This window comes from Cherax quadricarinatus, chromosome 17, assembly GCF_038502225.1.
Source record: "Cherax quadricarinatus isolate ZL_2023a chromosome 17, ASM3850222v1, whole genome shotgun sequence".
NCBI classification, from domain to species: Eukaryota; Metazoa; Arthropoda; class Malacostraca; order Decapoda; family Parastacidae; genus Cherax; species Cherax quadricarinatus.
Window position 1 is genome coordinate 22,958,118 of NC_091308.1, and position 24,736 is coordinate 22,982,853.

At 41.4% G+C, this 24,736-nt stretch overlaps 1 protein-coding gene across 1 annotated transcript; it reads left to right on the forward strand.

The window, feature by feature from the left end:
• The first annotated feature begins 6,627 nt into the window (after nt 1-6,627).
• Nucleotides 6,628-24,137, forward strand: LOC128686282 (luciferin sulfotransferase-like). Its single transcript, XM_070086003.1, has 5 exons — nt 6,628-6,797; nt 9,474-9,645; nt 17,595-17,715; nt 18,080-18,174; nt 22,875-24,137. The coding sequence occupies exons 1-5, from the start codon at nt 6,628-6,630 to the stop codon at nt 23,079-23,081; spliced, it is 765 nt and encodes a 254-aa protein (XP_069942104.1). The 3' UTR covers nt 23,082-24,137.
• Nucleotides 24,138-24,736: the final 599 nt, after the last annotated feature.

Sequence of the window (24,736 nt, forward strand, 5' to 3'; positions counted from 1 at the left end):
AGGATACATGGGTTATCTGGAACCATGGGTTCTCTGGATACATGGGTTCTCAGGAACCATGGGTTCTCTGGAACCATGGGTTCTCTGGAACCATGGGTTTTCAGGAACCATGTGTCCTGCAGGTACATGGGTTCTCTGGAAACATGGGTTCTCAACAACCATGGGTTCTCTGGAACCATGGGTTCTCAGGAACCATGGGTTCTCTGGATACACGGGTTCTCTGGATACATGTGTCCTCTGGATACATGGGTTCTCTGGATACATGGGTTCTCTGGATACATGGGTTCTCTGGAACCGTGGGTTCTCAGGATGAATGTGTTCTCAGAAACCATTGGTTCTCTGTATACATGGGTTCTCTGGAACTATGTGTTCTTTGGATACATGGGCTCTCTGAAACCAGGGGTTCTCTTTATACATTTGTATTCGGGATACATGGGTTTTCTGGATGGGTTGTCTGGAACCATGGATTCTCTGAATTCATGGGTTCTCAGGAACCATGGGTTCTCTGGATGCATCGGTTCTCTGGAACCATGTGTTCTCTGGATACATTGGTTCTCTGGATACATGGGTTCTTTGGAACCATGGGTTCTCTGGATACATGGGTTCTTAGAAACCTTGGGTTTACTGGATACATGGGTTCTCTGGATACATGGGTTCTTTGGAACCATGGGTTCTCTTTATACATGGGTTCTCAGGAACCATGCATTTCAGGAACTATGGGTTCTCGGGAACCATGGGTTCTCTGGAACCATGGGTTCTCTGGATACATGGGTTCTCTGGAACCATGGGTTCTCTGGATACATGGGTTCTCTGGAAACATGGCTTCTCAGGATACATGGGTTCTCTGAATACATGGGTTCCATGGATACATGGGTTCTCTGGATACATGGGTTCTTGAGATAATGAGTTTTCTGGAACGATGGGTTCTCTGGAATCGTGGGTTCTTTGGATATGTGTATAATTGATAAATGGGTTCTCAAGAACCATTGGTTCTCAGGATACATGGGTCCTCGGGAACCATTGGCTCTCAGGACACATGGGTCCTCAGGAACCATGGGGTCTCTGGATACGTGGGTTCTCAGGAACCATAGGTTCTCTCGATACGTGGGTTCTCAGGGACCATGGGTTATTTGGATTCATGGGTTCTCTGGAACAATGGGTTTTCTGGATGCAGTGGAACTCTGAAATCATGGGTTCTCTGGATACATGGGTTATCTGGATACATGCATTCTTTGGAACCGTGAGTTCTCAGGAACCATGGGTTCTCTGGATACGTGTGTTGTCAGAAATCAAGAGTTCTCTTCATACATGGGTTCTATGGAACCATGGGTTCTCTGGATACATTGGTTCTCTGGATACAGGGGATTACTGGAACCATGGGTTCTCTGGATACATGGGTTCTCTGGATGCATGGGTTCTCTGTATACATGGGTTCTCTGTATACATGGGTTTTCTGGAAGCATGGGATCTCTGGATACATGAGTTCTCTGGAACAATGGGTTCTCTGGATACATGGGTTCTCTGGAACCATGGGTTCTCTGGATACATGGGTTCTCTGGATACATGGATTCTCTGTATATATGGGTTGTCTTTATATATGGGTTCTCTGGACACATGGGTTCTCTGGGACCATGGGTTCTCTGGATACATGGGTTCTCTGGAATATGGGTTCTCTGGAACTATGGGTTCTCTAGATACACGGGTTCTCTGGAACCGTGGGTTCTCAGGATGCATGTGTTCTCTGGAACCATTGATTCTCTGTATACATGGGTTCTCTGGAACTGTGTGTTCTTTGGATACATGGGTTCTCTGAAACCAGGGGTTCTCTTTATACATTTGTATTCAGGATACATGGGTTTTCTGGATGGGTTCTCTGGAACCATGGATTCTCTGAAAACATGGGTTCTCAGGAACCATGGGTTCTCTGGATGCATCGGTTCTCTGGAACCATGGGTTCTCTGGATACATGGGTTCTCTTGATACATGGGTTCTTAGAAACCTTGATTTCTATGGATACATGGGTTCTTTGGAACCATGAGTTCTCTGGATACATGGGTTCTCAGGAACCATGCGTTTCAGGAACTATGGGTTCTCGGGAAACATGGGTTCTCTGGAACCATGGGTTCTCTGGATACATGGGTTCTCTGGATACATGGGCTCTTAGAAACCATGGGTTCTCTGGAGACATTGCTTCTCAGGATACATGGGTTCTCTGAATACATGGGTTCCATGAATACATGGGTTCTCTGGATACATGGGTTCTTGAAATAATGAGTTCTCTGGAACCATGGGTTCTCTGGAATCGTGGGTTCTTTGGATATATATGTAAAATTGATAAATGGGTTCTCAAGAACCATTGGTTCTCAGGATACATGGGTCCTCAGGAACCATGGGTTCTCTGGATACGTGGGTTCTCAGGAACCATAGGTTCTCTCGATACGTGAGTTCTCTGGAACAATGGGTTTTCTGGATGCAGTGGCACTCTGAAACCATGGGCTCTCTGGATACATGGGTTATCTGGATGCATGGGTTCTCTGTATACATGGGTTCTCTGTATACATGGGTTTTCTGGAAGCATGGGATCTCTGGATACATGAGTTCTCTGGAACAATGGGTTCTCTGGATACATGGGTTCTCTGGAACCATGGGTTCTCTGGATACATGGGTTCTCTGGATACATGGATTCTCTGTATATATGGGTTGTCTTTATATATGGGTTCTCTGGACACATGGGTTCTCTGGGACCATGGGTTCTCTGGATACATGGGTTCTCTGGAATATGGGTTCTCTGGAACTATGGGTTCTCTAGATACACGGGTTCTCTGGAACCGTGGGTTCTCAGGATGCATGTGTTCTCTGGAACCATTGATTCTCTGTATACATGGGTTCTCTGGAACTGTGTGTTCTTTGGATACATGGGTTCTCTGAAACCAGGGGTTCTCTTTATACATTTATATTCAGGATACATGGGTTTTCTGGATGGGTTCTCTGGAACCATGGATTCTCTGAAAACATGGGTTCTCAGGAACCATGGGTTCTCTGGATGCATCGGTTCTCTGGAACCATGGGTTCTCTGGATACATGGGTTCTCTTGATACATGGGTTCTTAGAAACCTTGATTTCTATGGATACATGGGTTCTTTGGAACCATGGGTTCTCTGGATACATGGGTTCTCAGGAACCATGCGTTTCAGGAACTATGGGTTCTCGGGAAACATGGGTTCTCTGGAACCATGGGTTCTCTGGATACATGGGTTCTCTGGATACATGGGCTCTTAGGAACCATGGGTTCTCTGGAGACATTGCTTCTCAGGATACATGGGTTCTCTGAATACATGGGTTCCATGAATACATGGGTTCTCTGGATACATGGGTTCTTGAAATAATGAGTTCTCTGGAACCATGGGTTCTCTGGAATCGTGGGTTCTTTGGATATATATGTATAATTGATAAATGGGTTCTCAAGAACCATTGGTTCTCAGGATACATGGGTCCTCAGGAACCATGGGTTCTCTGGATACGTGGGTTCTCAGGAACCATAGGTTCTCTCGATACGTGAGTTCTCTGGAACAATGGGTTTTCTGGATGCAGTGGCACTCTGAAACCATGGGCTCTCTGGATACATGGGTTATCTGGATGCATGCGTTCTTTGGAACCGTGAGTTCTCAGGAACCATGGGTGCTGTGGATACGTGTGTTCTCAGAAATCATGAGTTCTCTTCATACATGGGTTCTCTGGAACCATGGGTTCTCTGGATACATTGGTTTTCTGGACACAGGGGATATCTGGAACCATGGGTTCTCTGGATACATGGGTTCTCTGGATGCATGGGTTCTCTGTATACATGGGTTCTCTGTATACATGGGTTTTCTGGAAGCATGGGATCTCTGGATACATGAGTTCTCTGGAACAATGGGTTCTCTGGATACATGGGTTCTCTGGAACCATGGGTTCTCTGGATGCATGGGTTCTCTGGATACATGGGTTCTCTGTGTATATGGGTTGTCTTTATATATGGGTTCTCTGGATACATGGGTTCTCTGGATACATGGGTTCTCTGCATATATGGGTTCTCTGGACACATGGGTTCTCTGGATACATGGGTTCTTTGGGACCATGGGTTCTCTGGATACATGGGTTCTCTGTATATATGGGTTGTCTGTATACATGGGTTCTCTGGGACCATGGGTTCTCTTGATACATGGGTTCTCTGGATACATGGGTTCTCTGGAACCATGGGTTCTCTGGAACTATGGGTTCTCTGGAACCATGGGTTCTCAAGAACCATGGGTTTTCTGGATATATGGGTTCTCTGGAATCATGGGTTCTCTGGAACCATGGGTTCTCTGATACATGGGTTCTCTGGAACCATATGTTTTCTGGAGACATGGGTTCTCTGGAACCATGGATTTTCTGGATACATGGGTTCTCTGTTACCATGGGTTCTCAGGAACCATGGGTTCTATGGGTTCATGGGTTCTCAGGAACCATGGGTTCTCTGGAACCAAGGTTTTTTTGGAACCATGGGTTCTCTGGAACTATGGGTTCTCTGGATACATGGGATCTCATAAACCATGGGTTCTCAGGAACAATGGGTTTTCTGGAAACATGAGTTCTCTGGATACATGGGTTCTCAGAAACCATGAGTTCTCTGGATACAGGGGTTCTCTGGATACAGGGGTTCTCTGGATACAGGGGTTCTCTGGATACATGGGTTCTCTGGATACATGGATTCCATGGATGCATGGGTTCCATGGATACATGGGTTCTCAGAAACCATGGGTTCTGAGGAACAATGAGTTTTCTGGAAACATGAGTTCTCTGGATACATGGGTTCTCAGAAACCATGAGTTCTCTGGATACAGGGGTTCTCTGGATACAGGGGTTCTCCGGATACATGGGTTCTCTGGATACATGGGTTCCATGGATACATGGGTTCCATGGATACATGGGTTCTTTGGAAGAATGGGTTCTCTGGAACCATGGGTTCTCTGGAACCATGGGTTCTCTGGATACATGGGTTCTCTGGATGCATGGGTTCTCTGGATACATGGGTTCTCAGGAACCATGGGTTCTTTGCATCCATGGGTTCTGTGGAACCATGGGTTCTCTGGATACATGGGTTCTCACGAACCATGGGTTCTCTGGATACTTGGGTTTTCTGGAAACATGGGTTCTCAGGAGTCATGGGTTCTCAGGAACCATGGGTTCTCTGGAACCATGAGTTCTCTATAACCATGTGTTTTCAGGAACCATGGGTCCTCTAGGTACATGGGTTCTCTGGAAACATGGGTTCTCAACAACCATGGGTTCTCTGGATACATGGGTTCTCTGGATACATGGGTTCTCTGGATACATGGGTTCTCAGGAACCATGGGTTCTCAGGAGCCATGGGTTCTCAGGAAACATGGGTTCTCTGGAACCATGGGTTCTCGGGAACCATGGGTTCTCTGGAACCATGGGTTCTCTGGATACATGGGTTCTCTGGATACATGGGTTCTCTGGATACATGGGTTCTCTGGAACCGTGTGTTCTCAGGAACCATTGGTTCTCTGTATACATGGGTTCTCTGGAACCAGGGGTTCTCTTTATACATGGGTATTCAGGATACATGGGTTCTCTGGAACCATGGATTCTCTGAATACATGGGTTCTCAGGAACCATGGGTTCTCTGGATACATCGGTTCTCTGGAACCATGGGTTCTCTGGATACATAGGTTCTCTGGATACATAGGTTCTCAGGAACCATGGGTTCTCTGGATACATGAGTTCTCTGGAACCATGGGTTCTCTGGATACATGGATCCTTAGAAACCATGGGTACTCTGGATACATGGGTTCTTTGGAACCATGGGTTCTCTGGAACCATGGGTTCTCTGGATACATGGGTTCTCAAGAACCATGGGTTCTCAGGAACTGTGGGTTTTCGGGAACCATGGGTTCTCTGGAACCATGGGTTCTCTGGATACATGGGTTCTCTGGATACATGGGTTCTCTGGATACATGGGTTCTCTGGATACATGGGTTCTCTGGAACCATGGGTTCTCTGGATACATGGGTTCTCTGGAACCATGGGTTCTCTGGATACATGGGTTCTCTGGATACATGGGTTCTCTGGATACATGGCTTCTCTGGATACATGGGCTATCAAGAACCATGGGTTCTCTGGATACATGGGTTCTCACGAACCATGGGTTCTCTGGATACTTGGGTTGTCTGGAACCATGGGTTCTCAGGAACCATGGGTTCTTTAGAAACATGGGTTCTGAGGAACCATTGGTTCTCTGTATACATGGGTTCTCTGGAACCAGGGGTTCTCTTTATACATAGGTATTCAGGATACATGGGTTCTCTGGATGGGTTCTCTGGAACCATGGATTCTCTGAATACATTGGTTCTCAGGAACCATGGGTTCTCTGGATTCATCGGTTCTCTGGAACCATGGGTTCTCTGGATACATGGGTTCTCTGAATACATAGGTTCCCAGGAACCATGGGTTCTCTGGATACATGGGTTCTCTGGAACCATGGGTTCTCTGGATACATGGGTCCTTAGAAACCATGGGTACTCTGGATACATGGGTTCTTTGGAACCATGGGTTCTCTGGAACCATGGGTTCTCTGGAACCATGGGTTCTCTGGATACATGGGTTCTCAGGAACCATATGACTGTCGACACTGGGCGCCCCACTGACAGCAGAAGGACAGCCAGGGATAAGCCCAGCCTCTTAGAAGCTAAAGCTAGGATACCAAAGTTTCCCATTGGCCACACTAGGTCATCCGCTTTTCATCCACCACTGTAGGACAACCTACTCTGGGTACCTTCCCAACCTAAGCCCAGATTCCCCATGAGGTTGTGAACCTTCCTAATCTAAGCCCAGATTCCCTATGAGGTTGCGAGAGTGGAGAGAAGTACGGCAGGCTGTGGACTTTACCTTCCAGATTCTCTGTAGGTTATCCTAGGTAAAGCGGTACTATGTCGCCACACCCAGTCTTCTCACAGGCTAACTCCTTATACAAAAAACCTGGGTACCAAAGCAACTAGGGCCACCTTTGCAGGTTTATGGGCAGGCAGGTCACTCACAGGGTCACAGGTTTAAAGGGAAATTGTCGAACAGGAGGGCAGTGATCAGAGCCGGTAGTAGGTGCATCATGAGACATGGAATAGAATAACGGTAAAATGGTCACACTTACAAGCTTGTCCGTCGCTTAAGGCTCTTCACGTGACATCATGATGTTTCTGCACATTCCAGCACTTCATAAGACGTGTTACCAAATCCTGGCAGGCTGCCAACCTGCAAGTATAGGCCGGCCTTTATTCAAAACATGTGCGCACTCCCCCACCAACCAGTCTCAACTGTCGGTGGCCTTGCTTCTAGTCAGCTGATCACTAGGTTAGAAAATTGGAAAAGCCACTGGTAGACTGCTTGAGACTGTAGAGTGCAGGTCAAGAGGTAGGTTCAAAGCAGGACAGGCAAGGGCAGGTCTTAAGTTAAGCAGGTGGCATCAAGAGATCCTTCCACGTCCTATCCCACCAGGAAATCCTCCTATCTGGTCCTGTAGGTGAGTTGCATCAGCCATGGACATTAAGGAAGCTATGGTGTTCCAGGTGTAGTGTTAGACCATGGTGTTCCAGGTGTAGTGTTAGACCATGGTGTTCCAGGTGTAGTGTTAGACCATGGTGTTCCAGGTGTAGTGTTAGACCATGGTGTTCCAGGTGTAGTGTTAGACCATGGTGTTCCAGGTGTAGTGTTAGACCATGGTGTTCCAGGTGTTTACCTGGAGTTTACCTGGAGAGAGTTCCGGGGGTCAACGCCCCCGCGGCCCGGTCTGTGACCAGGCCTCCTGGTGGATCAGAGCCTGATCAACCAGGCTGTTGCTGCTGGCTGCACGCAAACCAACGTACGAGCCACAGCCCGGCTGATCAGGAACTGACTTTAGGTGCTTGTCCAGTGCCAGCTTGAAGACTGCCAGGGGTCTGTTGGTAATCCCCCTTATGTGTGCTGGGAGGCAGTTGAACAGTCTCGGGCCCCTGACACTTATTGTATGGTCTCTTAACGTGCTAGTGACACCCCTGCTTTTCATTGGGGGGATGGTGCATCGTCTCCCAAGTCTTTTGCTTTCGGTGTAGTGTTAGACCATGGTGTTCCACGTGTAGTGTTAGACCATGGTGTTCCAGCTGTAGTGTTAGACCATGGTGTTCCAGGTGTAGTGTTAGACCATGGTGTTCCAGGTGTAGTGTTAGACCATGGTGTTCCAGGTGTAGTGTTAGACCATGGTGTTCCAGGTGTAGTGTTAGACCATGGTGTTCCAGGTGTAGTGTTAGACAATGGTGTTCCAGGTGTAGTGTTAGACCATGGTGTTCTAAGTGTAGTGTTAGACCATGGTGTTCTAAGTGTAGTGTTAGACCATGGTGTTCTAGGTGTAGTGTTAGACCATGGTGTTCTAAGTGTAGTGTTAGACCATGGTGTTCTAAGTGTAGTGTTAGACCATGGTGTTCTAAGTGTAGTGTTAGACCATGGTGTTCTAAGTGTAGTGTTAGACCATGGTGTTCTAAGTGTAGTGTTAGACCATGGTGTTCTAAGTGTAGTGTTAGACCATGGTGTTCTAGGTGTAGTGTTAGACCATGGTGTTCTAAGTGTAGTGTTAGACCATGGTGTTCTAAGTGTAGTGTTAGACCATGGTGTTCTAAGTGTAGTGTTAGACCATGGTGTTCTAGGTGTAGTGCTAGACCATGGTGTTCTAGGTGTAGTGTTAGACCATAGTGTTCTAGGTGTAGTGTTAGACCATGGTGTTCCAGGTGTAGTGTTAGACCATGGTGTTCCAGGTGTAGTGTTAGACCATGGTGTTCCAGGTGTAGTGTTAGACCATGGTGTTCCAGGTGTAGTGTTAGACCATGGTGTTCCACGTGTAGTGTTAGACCATGGTGTTCCAGGTGTAGTGTTAGACCATGGTGTTCCAGGTGTAGTGTTAGACCATGGTGTTCCAGGTGTAGAGCTGTGGGATTGATACTTAGCAGTTAACTTTCTAGCTCATGTGAAGTCATCTTCACATAAACTTAACTTTATATACTTACATAAAAAATTAATCCCTCTTGATTGATATCTACGAAAGTGTGTATAATAAATATATTTCAAGATAATTTATAAGACCACCTGCTCATTCACTTGAGGTGACAACCATAGTGGGCTATTTTAATTTGCCACTGTCGAAGTGTAGCGTTGTGTTCTCTGTCAATTCTCCCCTAAGATTATATTTGAACTTGTTAATAAATGCAATGTCTCAGCGGGTTTGAAAAGCCAACTGAGGGGTTCCAATATCCTGGACACTAGGAATAAAATTTCATAATTAAATTGAAAACTTCGGGTAGTGAGTGAGCCACACATTGATCTTTCGTTTTATAATGGAAACTGACGCCAAATTTATTCTTCACTTTTGTATAGTCTATTTTTTGCATACAAACAATTATTTTCAGGTTCGACTGTTTCTTGCCTCCCGATTTTGACACCACTGGCATGAGCGAGGATGATCCTAAAATCCCAGGCAACACCTGGCGTATCTTGCAGGATCTCGCATCTCCCAGGACCATAAAGTCACACCTCACAAAGGAACTTCTTCCCAAACAAATATGGCAAACTAAACCAAAGGTATTCATGCACTGGTGAGATTGTTTCCATTGTCATAGTCAGGTGCTGACAGACAATGCAGGTGTCCTTTACATGACGTCATTCATGAACACAAGTAGGCTGAATGAATGTGACGTAGAAGAGAGATAATACAGAGCAGCAACAATAAAGTAAGAAACGATTGAACGAGTGACACTAAGAACAATGGACGGTAGTCAGTAAAATGTGATAATAGGCAAAATACCTAAATAAATATACGACTTACCTGGAGTATACCTGGGGTCAACGCCCCTGCGGCCCGGTCTAAGACCGTGGTGGATCAGGGTCTGATCAACCAGGCTGTTACTGCTGGCCGCACGCAAACTAACGTACGGACAACAGCCCGGCTGGTCAGGTACTGACTTAAGGTGCCTGTCCGGTGCCTCTTGAAGATAGCCAGGGATCTATTGGTAATCCCCCGTATGTATGCTGGGAGACATACATGAGATGTAGCCATTAAAATAACTGCGTAAGAAAATGACATTAGATGAACATGAAAAAATAAGAAAACTGAAATTACAGTGATATGAAAAAATAGGAACTGCACATTATGAGGTAATAAAAAGTACGAGAAAAAAAAAAAAACAAGGTACAGGTGCAGATTGAACTTGCGGCGAGTTGTAACACTGAAAAATAAAAATTTGCATTATTGGTCACAGTGAGATCCACGCTAACCTCCCTATGGTGTATCAATATACCTTGTTGGATGAATTTTAATGTATCAGCTGGCCCAGTAGATTACGCGCTGGTCTGGAATTTTATGACTTGCCGCGAGTTCAATCCCCACCCATGCCCAGGTTTGTTTACAATCGTGTCATACGATTTCGTGAGTCACAAATACGAGAAGTTAGCAGAAATGTGAGATAAGAATTTCCTGCCTGACTAACTTGCCTGTCTATCTGCAGTCTAACATCCTGCCTACACAGGTGTGTCTAGCAGCTGTAGCTAACAACCTAACAGTCTTCACAGACGGAAGCAGCCTTCCTAAACAGGAGAAAAAAAAATTATGGAAAAGATTTCTCGGTGCTGAGTGACTTCGGTGTCTTGCGTCCCAGTACCACTCAGATTCTGATTATTACTCTAACTCTCTCAGATGCATTACAAAAATTCTACTTACTGACAAGTAAACAAATCAAGGCAATTCTATAATATATAATATATAATAATTCTATAATATATAATAATTCTATAATATATAATAATTCTATAATATATAATACAGCTGCTGAAACAATCAAACCAAAACAAAGCTACATCATAGCTTCTCACTTGGTTAACTTTGAACTTTCAAGACAAAATATTCGGGCTACTTGTCTGCGTCACAGTTTACAATCTTATAACCGTAAAGTTGCGACACCGAAACAATCCTATTATGCGTCAGGACAATCTCTGTTTTCCCAGCTACTACACTCGTATAGGACAAACTTAACTTAGGTATTTATATAAGAACTGAATATATATACAAAGAACGCACCAGACTGGCTCGGTATTATATCAACAAATAAAAACTTTATTACCCAAAGTAAAGTATAATTCCTTATTTTTTAAATCTTTTATGAATACGTTTCCAACTTAATAGCAGCATTGATTTATATTAGTGTGGCTTATTATACTAGGATGGTTTATTATGCTAGGATGGTTTATTATACTAGTGTGGTTTATTATACTAGTGTGGTTTATTATACTAGGAGGGTTTATTATACTAGTGTGGTTTATTATACTAGTGTGGTTTATTATACTAGTGTGGTTTATTAAACTAGTGTGGTTTATTATACTAGTGTGGTTTATTATACTAGGATGGTTTATTATACTAGTGTGGTTTATTATACTAGTGTGGTTTAGTATACTAGTGTGGTTTATTATACTAGTGTGGTTTATTATACTAGTGTGGTTTATTATACTAGTGCGGTTTATTAAACTAGTGTGGTTTATTATACTAGGATGGTTTATTATACTAGTGTGGTTTATTATACTAGTGTGGTTTATTATACTAGTGTGGTTTATTATACTAGGATGGTTTATTATACTAGTGTGGTTTATTATACTAGTGTGGTTTAGTATACTAGTGTGGTTTATTATACTAGTGTGGTTTATTATACTAGTGTGGTTTATTATACTAGTGCGGTTTATTAAACTAGTGTGGTTTATTATACTAGGATGCTTTATTATACTAGTGTGGTTTAATATACTAGTGTGGTTTATTATACTAGTGTGGTTTATTAAACTAGTGTGGTTTATTATACTAGTGTGGTTTATTATACTAGTGTGGTTTATTATACTAGTGTGGTTTATTATACTAGGATGGTTTATTATACTAGGATGGTTTATTATACTAGGATGGTTTATTATACTAGTGTGGTTTATTATACTAGTGTGGTTTATTATACTAGTGTGGTTTATTATACTAGTGTGGTTTATTATACTAGGATGGTTTATTATACTAGTGTGGTTTATTATACTAGTGTGGTTTATTATACTAGGATGGTTTATTATACTAGTGTGGTTTATTATACTAGTGTGGTTAATTAAACTAGTGTGGTTTATTATACTAGTGTGGTTTATTATACTAGGATGGTTTGTTATACTAGTGTGGTTTATTATACTAGTGTGGTTTATTATACTAGTGTGGTTTATTATACTAGTGTGGTTTATTAAACTAGTGTGGTTTATTATACTAGTGTGGTTTATTATACTAGGATGGTTTATTATACTAGGGTGGTTTATTATACTAGTGTGGTTTATTATACTAGTGTGGTTTATTATACTAGTGTGGTTTATTATACTAGTGTGGTTTATTATACTAGTGTGGTTTATTATACTAGTGTGGTTTATTAAATTAGTGTGGTTTATATTACTAGGATGGTTTATTATACTAGTGTGGTTTATTATACTAGGATGGTTTATTATACTAGGATGGTTTATTATACTAGTGTGGTTTATTATACTAGTGTGGTTTATTATACTAGTGTGGTTTATTATACTAGTGTGGTTTATTAAACTAGTGTGGTTTATTATACTAGTGTGGTTTATTATACTAGGATGGTTTATTATACTAGTGTGGTTTATTATACTAGGATGGTTTATTATACTAGTGAGGTTTATTATACTAGGATGGTTTATTATACTAGTGTGGTTCATTATACAAGTGTGGTTTATTATACTTGGGTGGTTTATTATACTAGTGTGGTTTATTATACTAGTGTGGTTTATTATACTAGGATGGTTTATTATACTAGGATGGTTTATTATACTAGTGTGGTTTATTATACTTGGGTGGTTTATTATACTAGTGTGGTTTATTATACTAGTGTGGTTTATTATACTAGGATGGTTTATTATACTAGTGTGGTTTATTATACTAGTGTGGTTTATTATACTAGGATGGTTTATTATACTAGTGTGGTTTATTATACTAGTGTGGTTTATTATACTAGGGTGGTTTATTATACTAGTGTGGTTTACTATACTAGTGTGGTTCATTATAATAGGATGGTTTATTATACTAGTGTGGTTTATTATACTAGGATGGTTTATTATGCTAGTGTGTTTTATTATACCAGTGTGGTTTATTATACTAGTGTGGTTTATTATACTAGTGTGTTTTATTATACCAGTGTGGTTTATTATACTAGTGTGTTTTATTATACCAGTGTGGTTTATTATACTAGTGTGTTTTATTATACCAGTGTGGTTTATTATACTAGGTTGGTTTATTATACCAGTGTGGTTTATTATACTAGTGTGGTTTATTATACTAGGGTGGTTTATTATACTAGTGTGGTTTATTATATTAGGGTGGTTTATTATACCAGTGTGGTTTATTATACTAGGGTGGTTTATTATACTAGGGTGGTTTATTATACTAGGGTGGTTTATTATACTAGGGTGGTTTATTATACCAGTGTGGTTTATTATACCAGTGTGGTTTATTATACTATTGTGGTTTATTATACTAGGGTGGTTTATTATACTAGGGTGGTTTATTATACTAGGGTGGTTTATTATACTAGGGTGGTTTATTATACTAGGGTGGTTTATTATACCAGTGTGGTTTATTATACTAGGGTGGTTTGTTATACTAGGGTGGTTTATTATACAAGTGTGGTTTATTATACTAGGGTGGTTTATTATACCAGTGTGGTTTATTATACTAGGTTGGTTTATTATACCAGTGTGGTTTATTATACTAGTGTGGTTTATTATACTAGGGTGGTTTATTATACTAGGGTGGCTTATTATACCAGTGTGGTTTATTATACTAGGGTGGTTTATTATACTAGGGTGGTTTATTATACCAGTGTGGTTTATTATACCAGTGTTGTTTATTATACTAGGGTGGTTTATTATACCAGTGTGGTTTATTATACTAGGGTGGGTTATTATACTAGGGTGGTTTATTATACTAGGGTGGTTTATTATACTAGGATGGTTTATTATACTAGTGTGGTTTATTATACTAGTGTGGTTTATTATACTAGGGTGGTTTATTATACTAGTGTGGTTTATTATACTAGTGTGGTTTATTATAATAGGATGGTTTATTATACTAGTGTGGTTTATTATACTAGGATGGTTTATTATGCTAGTGTGTTTTATTATACCAGTGTGGTTTATTATACTAGTGTGGTATATTATACTAGTGTGTTTTATTATACCAGTGTGGTTTATTATACTAGTGTGTTTTATTATACCAGTGTTTTATTACACCAGTGTTTTATTATACTAGTGTGGTTTATTATACTAGTGTGGTTTATTATACTAGTGTGGTTTATTATACTAGTGTGGTTTATTATATTAGGGTGGTTTATTATACTAGTGTGGTTTATTATATTAGGGTGGTTTATTATACCAGTGTGGTTTATTATACTAGGGTGGTTTATTATACCAGTGTGGTTTATTATACTAGGGTGGTTTATTATACTAGGGTGGTTTATTATACTAGGGTGGTTTATTATACCAGTGTGGTTTATTATACCAGTGTGGTTTATTATACTATTGTGGTTTATTATACTAGGGTGGTTTATTATACTAGTGTGGTTTATTATACTAGGGTGGTTTATTATACTAGGGTGGTTTATTATACCAGTGTGGTTTATTATACTAGGGTGGTTTATTATACTAGGGTGGTTTATTATACTAGTGTGGTTTGTTATACTAGGGTGGTTTATTATACCAGTGTGGTTTATTATACTAGGTTGGTTTATTATACCAGTGTGGTTTATTATACTAGTGTGGTTTATTATACTAGGGTGGTTTATTATACTAGGGTGGTTTATTATACCAGTGTGGTTTATTATACTAGGGTGGTTTATTATACTAGGGTGGTTTATTATACCAGTGTGGTTTATTATACTAGGGTGGTTTATTATACCAGTGTGGTTTATTATACTAGGGTGGATTATACCAGTGTGGTTTATTATACTAGGGTGGTTTATTATACTAGGGTGGTTTATTATACTAGGGTGGTTTATTATACTAGGGTGGTTTATTATACCAGTGTGGTTTATTATACTAGGGTGGTTTATTATACTAGGGTGGTTTATTATACTAGGTGGTTTATTATACTAGGGTGGTTTATTATACTAGTGTGGTTTATTATACTAGGGTGGTTTATTATACCAGTGTGGTTTATTATACTAGGTTTTTTTATTATACCAGTGTGGTTTATTATACTAGTGTGGTTTATTATACTAGGGTGGTTTATTATTCTAGGGTGGTTTATTATACCATTGTGGTTTATTTTACTAGTGTGGTTTATTATACTAGTGTGGTTTATTATACTAGTGTGGTTTATTATACTAGTGTGGTTTATTATACCAGTGTGTTTTATTATACCAGTGTGGTTTATTATACCAGTGTGGTTTATTATAGTATTGTGGTTTATTATACCAGTGTGGTTTATTATACTAGTGTGGTTTATTATACTAGTGTGGTTTATTATACTAGTGTGGTTTATTATACTAGTATGTTTTCTTATACTAGTGTGAATTATTATGCTAATATGGTTTATTATACTAGTATGACTTATTACACTAGTGTGGTTTATTACACTAGTGTGGTTTATTACACTAGTGTGGTTTATTACATCAATCTGCATTGGTTTATCGGCTCAGCATTATGAATACTTTTTAAAATTAATAGGAAGTGCTAAACATGTATGGGCTCTACAGCACCTTGGCTATACACCGTCGGTACCTGCACTACATGTAGGTACTGAGGGTGATGTGTACCACCACAGTGGTGTATGTGTGTCGGGACCCTCGTGATGTGTACCACCACAGGTGGTGTATGTGTGTCGGGACCCTCGTGATGTGTACCACCACAGTGGTGTATGTGTGTCGGGACCCTCGTGATGTGTACCACCACAGTGGTGTATGTGTGTCGGGACCCTCGTGATGTGTACCACCACAGTGGTGTATGTGTGTCGGGACCCTCGTGATGTGTACCACCACAGTGGTGTATGTGTGTCGGGACCCTCGTGATGTGTACCACCACAGTGGTGTATGTGTGTCGGGACCCTCGTGATGTGTACCACCACAGTGGTGTATGTGTGTCGGGACCCTCGTGATGTGTACCACCACAGTGGTGTATGTGTGTCGGGACCCTCGTGATGTGTACCACCACAGTGGTGTATGTGTGTCGGGACCCTCGTGATGTGTACCACCACAGTGGTGTATGTGTGTCGGGACCCTCGTGATGTGTACCACCACAGTGGTGTATGTGTGTCGGGACCCTCGTGATGTGCACCACCACAGTGGTGTATGTGTGTCGGGACCCTCGTGATGTGTACCACCACAGTGGTGTATGTGTGTCGGGACCCTCGTGATGTGTACCACCACAGGTGGTGTATGTGTGTCGGGACCCTCGTGATGTGTACCACCACAGGTGGTGTATGTGTGTCGGGACCCTCGTGATGTGTACCACCACAGGTGGTGTATGTGTGTCGGGACCCTCGTGATGTGTACCACCACAGGTGGTGTATGTGTGTCGGGACCCTCGTGATGTGTACCACCACAGTGGTGTATGTGTGTCGGGACCCTCGTGATGTGTACCACCACAGTGGTGTATGTGTGTCGGGACCCTCGTGATGTGTACCACCACAGTGGTGTATGTGTGTCGGGACCCTCGTGATGTGTACCACCACAGTGGTGTATGTGTGTCGGGACCCTCGTGATGTGTACCACCACAGTGGTGTATGTGTGTCGGGACCCTCGTGATGTGTACCACCACAGGTGGTGTATGTGTGTCGGGACCCTCGTGATGTGTACCACCACAAGTGGTGTATGTGTGTCGGGACCCTCGTGATGTGTACCACCACAGGTGGTGTATGTGTGTCGGGACCCTCGTGATGTGTACCACCACAGTGGTGTATGTGTGTCGGGACCCTCGTGATGTGTACCACCACAAGTGGTGTATGTGTGTCGGGACCCTCGTGATGTGTACCACCACAGTGGTGTATGTGTGTCGGGACCCTCGTGATGTGTACCACCACAAGTGGTGTATGTGTGTCGGGACCCTCGTGATGTGTACCACCACAGGTGGTGTATGTGTGTCGGGACCCTCGTGATGTGTACCACCACAGGTGGTGTATGTGTGTCGGGACCCTCGTGATGTGTACCACCACAGGTGGTGTATGTGTGTCGGGACCCTCGTGATGTGTACCACCACAGTGGTGTATGTGTGTCGGGACCCTCGTGATGTGTACCACCACAAGTGGTGTATGTGTGTCGGGACCCTCGTGATGTGTACCACCACAAGTGGTGTATGTGTGTCGGGACCCTCGTGATGTGTACCACCACAGTGGTGTATGTGTGTCGGGACCCTCGTGATGTGTACCACCACAGGTGGTGTATGTGTGTCGGGACCCTCGTGATGTGTACCACCACAGTGGTGTATGTGTGTCGGGACCCTCGTGATGTGTACCACCACAGGTGGTGTATGTGTGTCGGGACCCTCGTGATGTGTGCGTCTCCTATTATTACCATGACGTCAAGTTTCAAGCCTTGACGGCCACCTTCGACCAGTTTGTTCCACTCTTCCTCCATAACTTACGTATGAGTCTCGCTCTCCGTTGCTTCATTGTATCATTTTTTTTTTTGCAAGGATACTTAATATTAACATAAAAATTTTTAAACAAAGCACTAAAGAATGATAAAATTATTTATTACTTAATTTTCGTAAGTTAGCCAAAGTTTTTACTGTTCAAATTGAAGCATTGTCCAGAAATTATTCTTTTTACCTTCAGCTTGAGAGAGTGAAGTTTCTGGCTCGCCATTATTGGGTGGAGGATCGAGCCTCCAATTCTCATATATATATATATATATATATATATATATATATATATATATATATATATATATATATATATATATATATATAGTTATTTGCTTATCAACTAGTAGTGCGTCGACGACAGTGTTCTTCTCACCCATCTGGCCGCACATCCTCGGCTTCTGGAAGGTCAGAAATAAAGACCACATCCTCTTCCTCCGGTACGAAGACATGAAGGAGGTAATGCTCTCTCATCTTTACTCTAATATTCCAATAATTCTCGGTCCTAATTAACTCCATTTCCAGATTTGTTTTTATAAGAACATAAGAAAGAAGGAACACTGCAGGAGGCCTGTTGGCCCATACTAGGCAGGTCCTTTACAATTCATCCCACTAACAAAACATTTGCCCAACCCAATTTTCATTGCCACCCAAGAAATAAGTTCTGATGTGAAAGTCACACTCAAATCCAACCCCTCCCACTCATGTATTTATCCAACCTAAATTTGAAACTACCCAAAGTCCTAGCCTCAATAACCCAACTAGGTAGACTGTTCCACTCATCAACTACCCTATTTCCAAACCAATACTTTCCTATGTCCTTTCTAAATCTAAACTTATCTAATTTAAATCCATTACTGCGGGTTCTCTCTTGGAGAGACATCCTCAAGACCTTATTAATATCCCCTTTATTAATACCTATCTTCCACTTATACACTTCGATCAGGTCTCCCCTCATTCTTCGTCTAACAAGTGAATGTAACTTAAGAGTCTTCAATCTTACTTCATAAGGAAGATTTCTAATGCTATGTATTAATTTAGTCATCCTACGCTGAATGTTTTCTAACGAATTTATGTCCATTCTGTAATATGGAGACCAGAACTGAGCTGCATAATCTAGGTGAGGCCTTACTAATGACGTATAAAGCTGCAGTATGACCTCTGGACTTCTGTTGCTTACACTTCTTGATATAAATCCCAGTAATCTATTTGCCTTATTACGTACGCTTAGGCATTGCTGTCTTGGTTTAAGGTTGCTGCTCACCATAACCCCCAAGTCCTTTTCGCAATCTGTATGGCTAAGTTCTACATCATTTAACTTATAAGTACTAGGGTTATGGGCACTCCCAAGCTTCAGAACCTTGCATTTATCTACATTGAACTGCATCTGCCACTTTTCTGACCAAGAATAGAGTTTGTTTAAATCCTCCTGAAGTTCCATAACATCTACGTTTGAATCAATTATCCTACCTATCTTTGTGTCATCGGCGAATTTGCTCATATCACTAGTAATTCCCTCATCAAGATCATTGATATATATTATAAACTACAACGGGCCCAAGACTGATCCCTGTGGAACGCCACTTGTTACAGATCCCCACTCGGATTTAACCCCATTTATGGACACACTCTGCTTCCTGTCAGTGAGCCATGACTCGATCCACGAGAGCACTTTTCCCCCAATGCCATGAGCTGCCACTTTCTTTAACAGTCTATGGTGCAGAACTCTATCAAAAGCCTTACTAAAATCTAAGTAAATAATATCAAAGTCTTTATCGTGGTCAACAGCCTCAAAAGCTTTACTGAAGAAAGTTAATAAATTAGTTAGACAAGACTGGCCTCTTGTGAATCCATGCTGAGTATCATTAATCAAGCTATGCTTATCGAGATGGCTTCTTATAATCTCAGCTATAATTGACTCTAGTAATTTGCCTACAATTGAGGTCAGGCTTATTGGGCGGTAATTTGACGGTAACGACTTGTCCCCTGTTTAAAAAATACGAATTACATTAGTCATCTTCCACATATCAGACTCTACACCTGTTTGAAGAGATAAATTAAAAATATTAGTTAATGGTTCACAGAGTTCCATTTTGCATTCCTTAAGAACCCTTGAAAAAACCTCATCAGGGACCCGGCGACTTATTTTGCTTCAGTCTGTCTATCTGCTTCACAACCATTTCACTAGTGACTGTGATGTTACATAATTTATCTTCTTCTAGCCCACTATAAAAATTAATTACTGGAATATTGTTAGTGTCTTCCTGTGTAAAAACTGAGAGAAAATAATTATTAAAAATCGAGCACATTTCATTCTCTTTGTCAGTAAGGTGCCCATAGTTATTTTTAAGGGGACCTATCTTATCTCTAACTTTTGTTCTATAGACCTGGAAAAAACTTTTTGGGTTAGTTTTAGAATCCCTAGCAACTTTAATTTCATAGTCCCTTTTAGCTTTTCTTATCCCCTTTTTAATGTCCCTCTTAATGTCAATATACTGATTCATAAGATGACCCTCACCTCTTTTGATACACCTATAAATTCCTTTCTTATGCCCTAGTAGATATTTGAGCCTATTATTCATCCATTTTGGGTCATTTCTATTTGATCTAATTTCTTTATATGAGATGAACGTTCTTTGAGCAGCATGTATAGTGTTCAGAAAACTGTCATATTGATAGCTCACTTCGTTACCCCAGTCAACAGATGATAAGTGTTCTCTAAGCCCATCGTAATCTGCTAAGCGAAAATCTGGGACTGTTAATGAGTTATCGCTACTATCGTACTTCCATTCAATGCTAAATGTAATTGATTTGTGGTCGCTAGCACCCAGTTCCTCTGAAATTTCTAAATTATTAACAAGGGATTCATTGTTTGCCATAACTAAGTCAAGTAGGTTATTTCCCCTTGTAGGTTCTGTCACAAACTGCTTCAAAAAACAATCCTGAACTACTTCTAAGAAGTCGTATGATTCTAAATTCCCAGTCAAGAAATTCCAATCAATATGACTAAAGTTAAAGTCTCCTAGAATTACTACATTATCGTGCCTTGTGGCCTTAACAATTTCCTCCCATAGTAGTCTCCCTTGGTCCCTATCTAAGTTTGGGGGACGGTATATCACTCCTAAAATCAGTTTTTCATGCCCCTCTGAAAATTCTATCCAAACAGACTCTGTATGTGTTACTTCAGACTTAATACCCGTTTTTATGCAACAGTTCAAGCGATCTCGGACATACAATGCCACCCCACCCCCCTTCCCGATACTTCTATCTACTTGGAACAATTTAAAACCCTGAATATGACATTCCGCAGGCGTGTCCCGACTTTTTGAATTAAACCACGTCTCAGTTAAGGCAAATACATCAATGTTACCTGCACTAGCAACTAATCTCAACTCGTCCATCTTATTCCTAGCACTACGGCAATTAGCATAATAAACATTGAAAGACTCTCCTTTCTCTTTACCCTTCCTGCTCATTTCTGTTTTTCTACTAAACCTATTACTGTCCTTATCACCCAAAGTCCCTGGCTTTTCAATATCTACCTCGTTCTGCTTATTACTAGTTCCCCTAGAACTCGTAATATTACTACACTGGGACTTCACTGTTTTCCTGCCAAAACCCATACCACTAACTATTCCTAGTTTAAAATCCTAACTGCTCCCTCCACTGCAGTTGCCAGTGCTACCACCCCAGACCTAGATAAGTGAACCCCATCCCTGGCATACATGTCATTTCTGCCATAGAAGAGGTCCCAGTTGTCAATGAATGTTACCGCATTTACCTTACAGTATTTGTCCAGCCAGCAATTGACACCAATTGCCCTGGACAACCATTCATTTCCAACTCCCCTCCTTGGCAAAATACCACATATGACAGGGTTCCCACCCTTACTCCTAATTATTTCTATTGCTGACCTATACCTGCTAATCAGGTCTTCACTCCTACGTCTGCCAACATCGTTGCCTCGAGCACTGAGACAGATAATAGGATTGCTCCCATTACCTCTCATGATGTCATCCAGACGGCTAACAATATCCTCCATCCCAGCCCCAGGAAAGCAAACTCTCTGTCTCCTACTCCTGACCTTCAAGCAGAATGCCCTATCCATATACCTAACTTGGCTATCCCCAACAACAACAATATTCTTACCTTCCTTGGTGTCGTTCATCGTGATGTTCCCAGTAGTCGACTCACATTTGTTGGGTAGCACTGAGAATGTATTAGATGTTTCCACAACAGTTTCCACGGCAGTCTCTTTCTTCTTCATCGTTTCTACCTTTCCATTCATCTTCTTGATCGTCGACTTCGTTCCCTGCTGTCCAGCCACTGACCAGTTTCCCTTCTTGACCTGAGGACTCAAAACAGGAGGACTACTACGAATCTTCTTGTTTTCCTCGGTCAGTCGCCGAATCTCCAACTTCGCCATCCTCAATTCTTCCTTAAGCTGTTGGTAAAGTTGCTCGATGGAGGGCATCTTGCTTCAATTCGTAGAGAGCGCGCAAACAGGTCTTCACAGAGCTAAGTACACGTCAACACTGAGCTAAGTACACGTCAACACTTAAGTTTTTTTTCCCTTGGCCCTCTACCGTTAAGACAGTGTAAGCCATAAAAGTGAAACGTTCACCATCATTCATTCAATACCTGTCTTTCCAGAAGTGCGCAGAAATCACATTTTAAATGATCTTCCGATCTGTAACATCCCCCATCTCTTCTTCAACGTGTAGGTTTAGCGCTTTTTATTATTATTATTATAATTCTTCAGCGTGCAGACGCTGTACTTACCTCCTACAAGACTCAAGGCTGACTAACCAGTTTCCTAGAATCCCTTCATAAACGTTATCTTGCTCACATACCAACAAGTACAAACACTACTACTGGATGATCAACCCCCTTACTTCTCAAAACCTTCACTCCCTCACCCGTTTTTTAGAACGACTCCTACCTCTTAGTCATCGTATGCTGCTTCATCATCTCCAAATGCCCAAACTACTCTTAAACACCTACCTCTGCCCCCAGATGTTGTACATGTGTCTAACTCATCACTTTTAATTATATCCATTACTATTGATTTTAATAATTCAATCTTAATATTAAATATAATACCAAGAATCTATAAAATGCTGTCTCATAATATTTGACTATGTGTATGTGGAGTACAGAACCTGGCGGCTGTAGTGAGGCAAACAGCAGGTTTCCTGGGAAAGGAGGTGGATGAGGAGAAGGTGTCATGGCTGGTTCATCACTGCTCCTTCGGGGAGATGAGCAAGAATTCAGCCGCCAACAACGAGACCATGATGATAAGATCCACAGAAGAAGCCAAAAATATCAAGTTCATGAGGAAAGGCCAGGTAACTCGTGTAAGATGAGTGTATAGTTGCGATGGTGGTCAAGTAGATAATGGAAAAGTTAAGGGTCTCTCGAGAAGTGAGTGTTGAATCCTAGGTCAGGTATGCAGGATAAGAGTGAAAAAGAGGGCTTAAGTAAGCTAATTACAAGCGGAGTCAATAATAAGTTAAAGATCACCTGAAAAATCTCATCCTTCTTTCCTCTACCCAGAATGAATAGTCTTGCCCCTTTGATCTATCTTCGTCTACCCCCACCTCAGGGTCATCTTCTCAATCCATTCCTCTGCAAGAACCTTCTGCCAGTGTGCCAGCGGCATGAAATTCTTCAGTTGATAATTATCTGGAATTCGTAAAAAAAATGTCAACAATTAGGCTAAAACAAAAACACTTGCCAAAGTGAACTTTAACTTTTAATCTTTTGTTTGAAGATCATAAGTTCTACAGAGGATTTCGCAACTAAATTATTATAATAAAAAAGAAGCACTAACCCTATAGGGGTCATACAGCGCAAAACTAAAACTGATATTACATTCATGTAGGAGCTCTGAACTGAAGAATGGCAGACTACTAGGTTTGTTTCAAGGAAGGAAGAGGTACTTTGAAATCCTTAGATCAAGAACCATTTACCAGCTCTTCACAAGGAAGGAAGAGGTAATTTGAAATCCTTAGATCAAGAACCATTTACCAGCTCTTCACTGAGAATATCTAACCAAGAAAATACACGAAATAATGAAATTAAGTTGCATAAATTTCAATAATTCTTGATATGATGCGAAGAAGTTTAGCCATTAGCATTATTGCGACCACTTGTTCACTTGTCTTGGTTTTAGATTTCTAAATGTGAATTCTTCCAGTTTGAAACCATTGTTTTAGCACTTTAGAGGATTTAAACTGATAAAGCTCATCACAGCAGATGTGAAGAGTTCTTGGTAGATGTGGTAGTGGCACATGGAGCACTTTGTGTGATGTCAAGTGAGGTGTGAGAAATAAATTACCTGCATGAAACTCAATAATGCATTCATACAAATAATTTGATTAGAAGGCAACTGAGTAGGACTATTTACATTTTGTTGCTCCTCTGAGGTATGTGGGAATTTTGGATATTCTAGGTCACTGAAGAACATCCCCTCTGACACCCACAATTCTATAGTACACGTGTAACCCTGGACCTATAAATTATATTGAAATTAATAAACTAATAATTCTGGTAAATATATTTCAATTAAGTGGACTGTATAAACTGAGTTGGACTGACGGAAGGAGGGGGGAGGGTACAATACAATTAAAGTCATTACTATATTCCACTGATTCACACATACAAGATTCCTAATATTAACTTACCAATTTTCTCTGGAGGTCGCTTGATGCAGCTGGATCACCCACAACATCTGCCTTAATATGAAGAACCTAAACTGGCCAGCTACCTCAACATAAAATGACAGGTTTACTTAGCTGTGGGTAATGAATACAGCATCCTTTATCTTCCTCCATTCACCCAAATTCCTGGATGTCCTGCCAGTTTATTATCGTCGTGCCTTCAGCAGGACTGTATTTCCTATTTGCCTGACTCCTATTTGGGAGGATTGAAATATTCACACCAAATTACCATGTGGTCCCACAATTGAATTCCAATATGGCATTTTCCTGTGTTTCACAATTTTCCACTATATTACAGT

What these genes read in the sequence shown, in the direction of transcription:
- LOC128686282 (XM_070086003.1), top strand. Translation starts at nt 6,628, where the DNA reads ATGGGTTCTCTGGATACATGGGTTCTCAGGAACCATATGACTGTCGAC. An exon ending in TATGGCAAACTAAACCAAAG is followed by an intron (nt 9,646 to 17,594) that starts GTATTCATGCAC and finishes GTACCACCACAG; the next exon opens with GTGGTGTATGTGTGTCGGGA. An exon ending in ACTCTTCCTCCATAACTTAC is followed by an intron (nt 17,716 to 18,079) that starts GTATGAGTCTCG and finishes CGTCGACGACAG; the next exon opens with TGTTCTTCTCACCCATCTGG.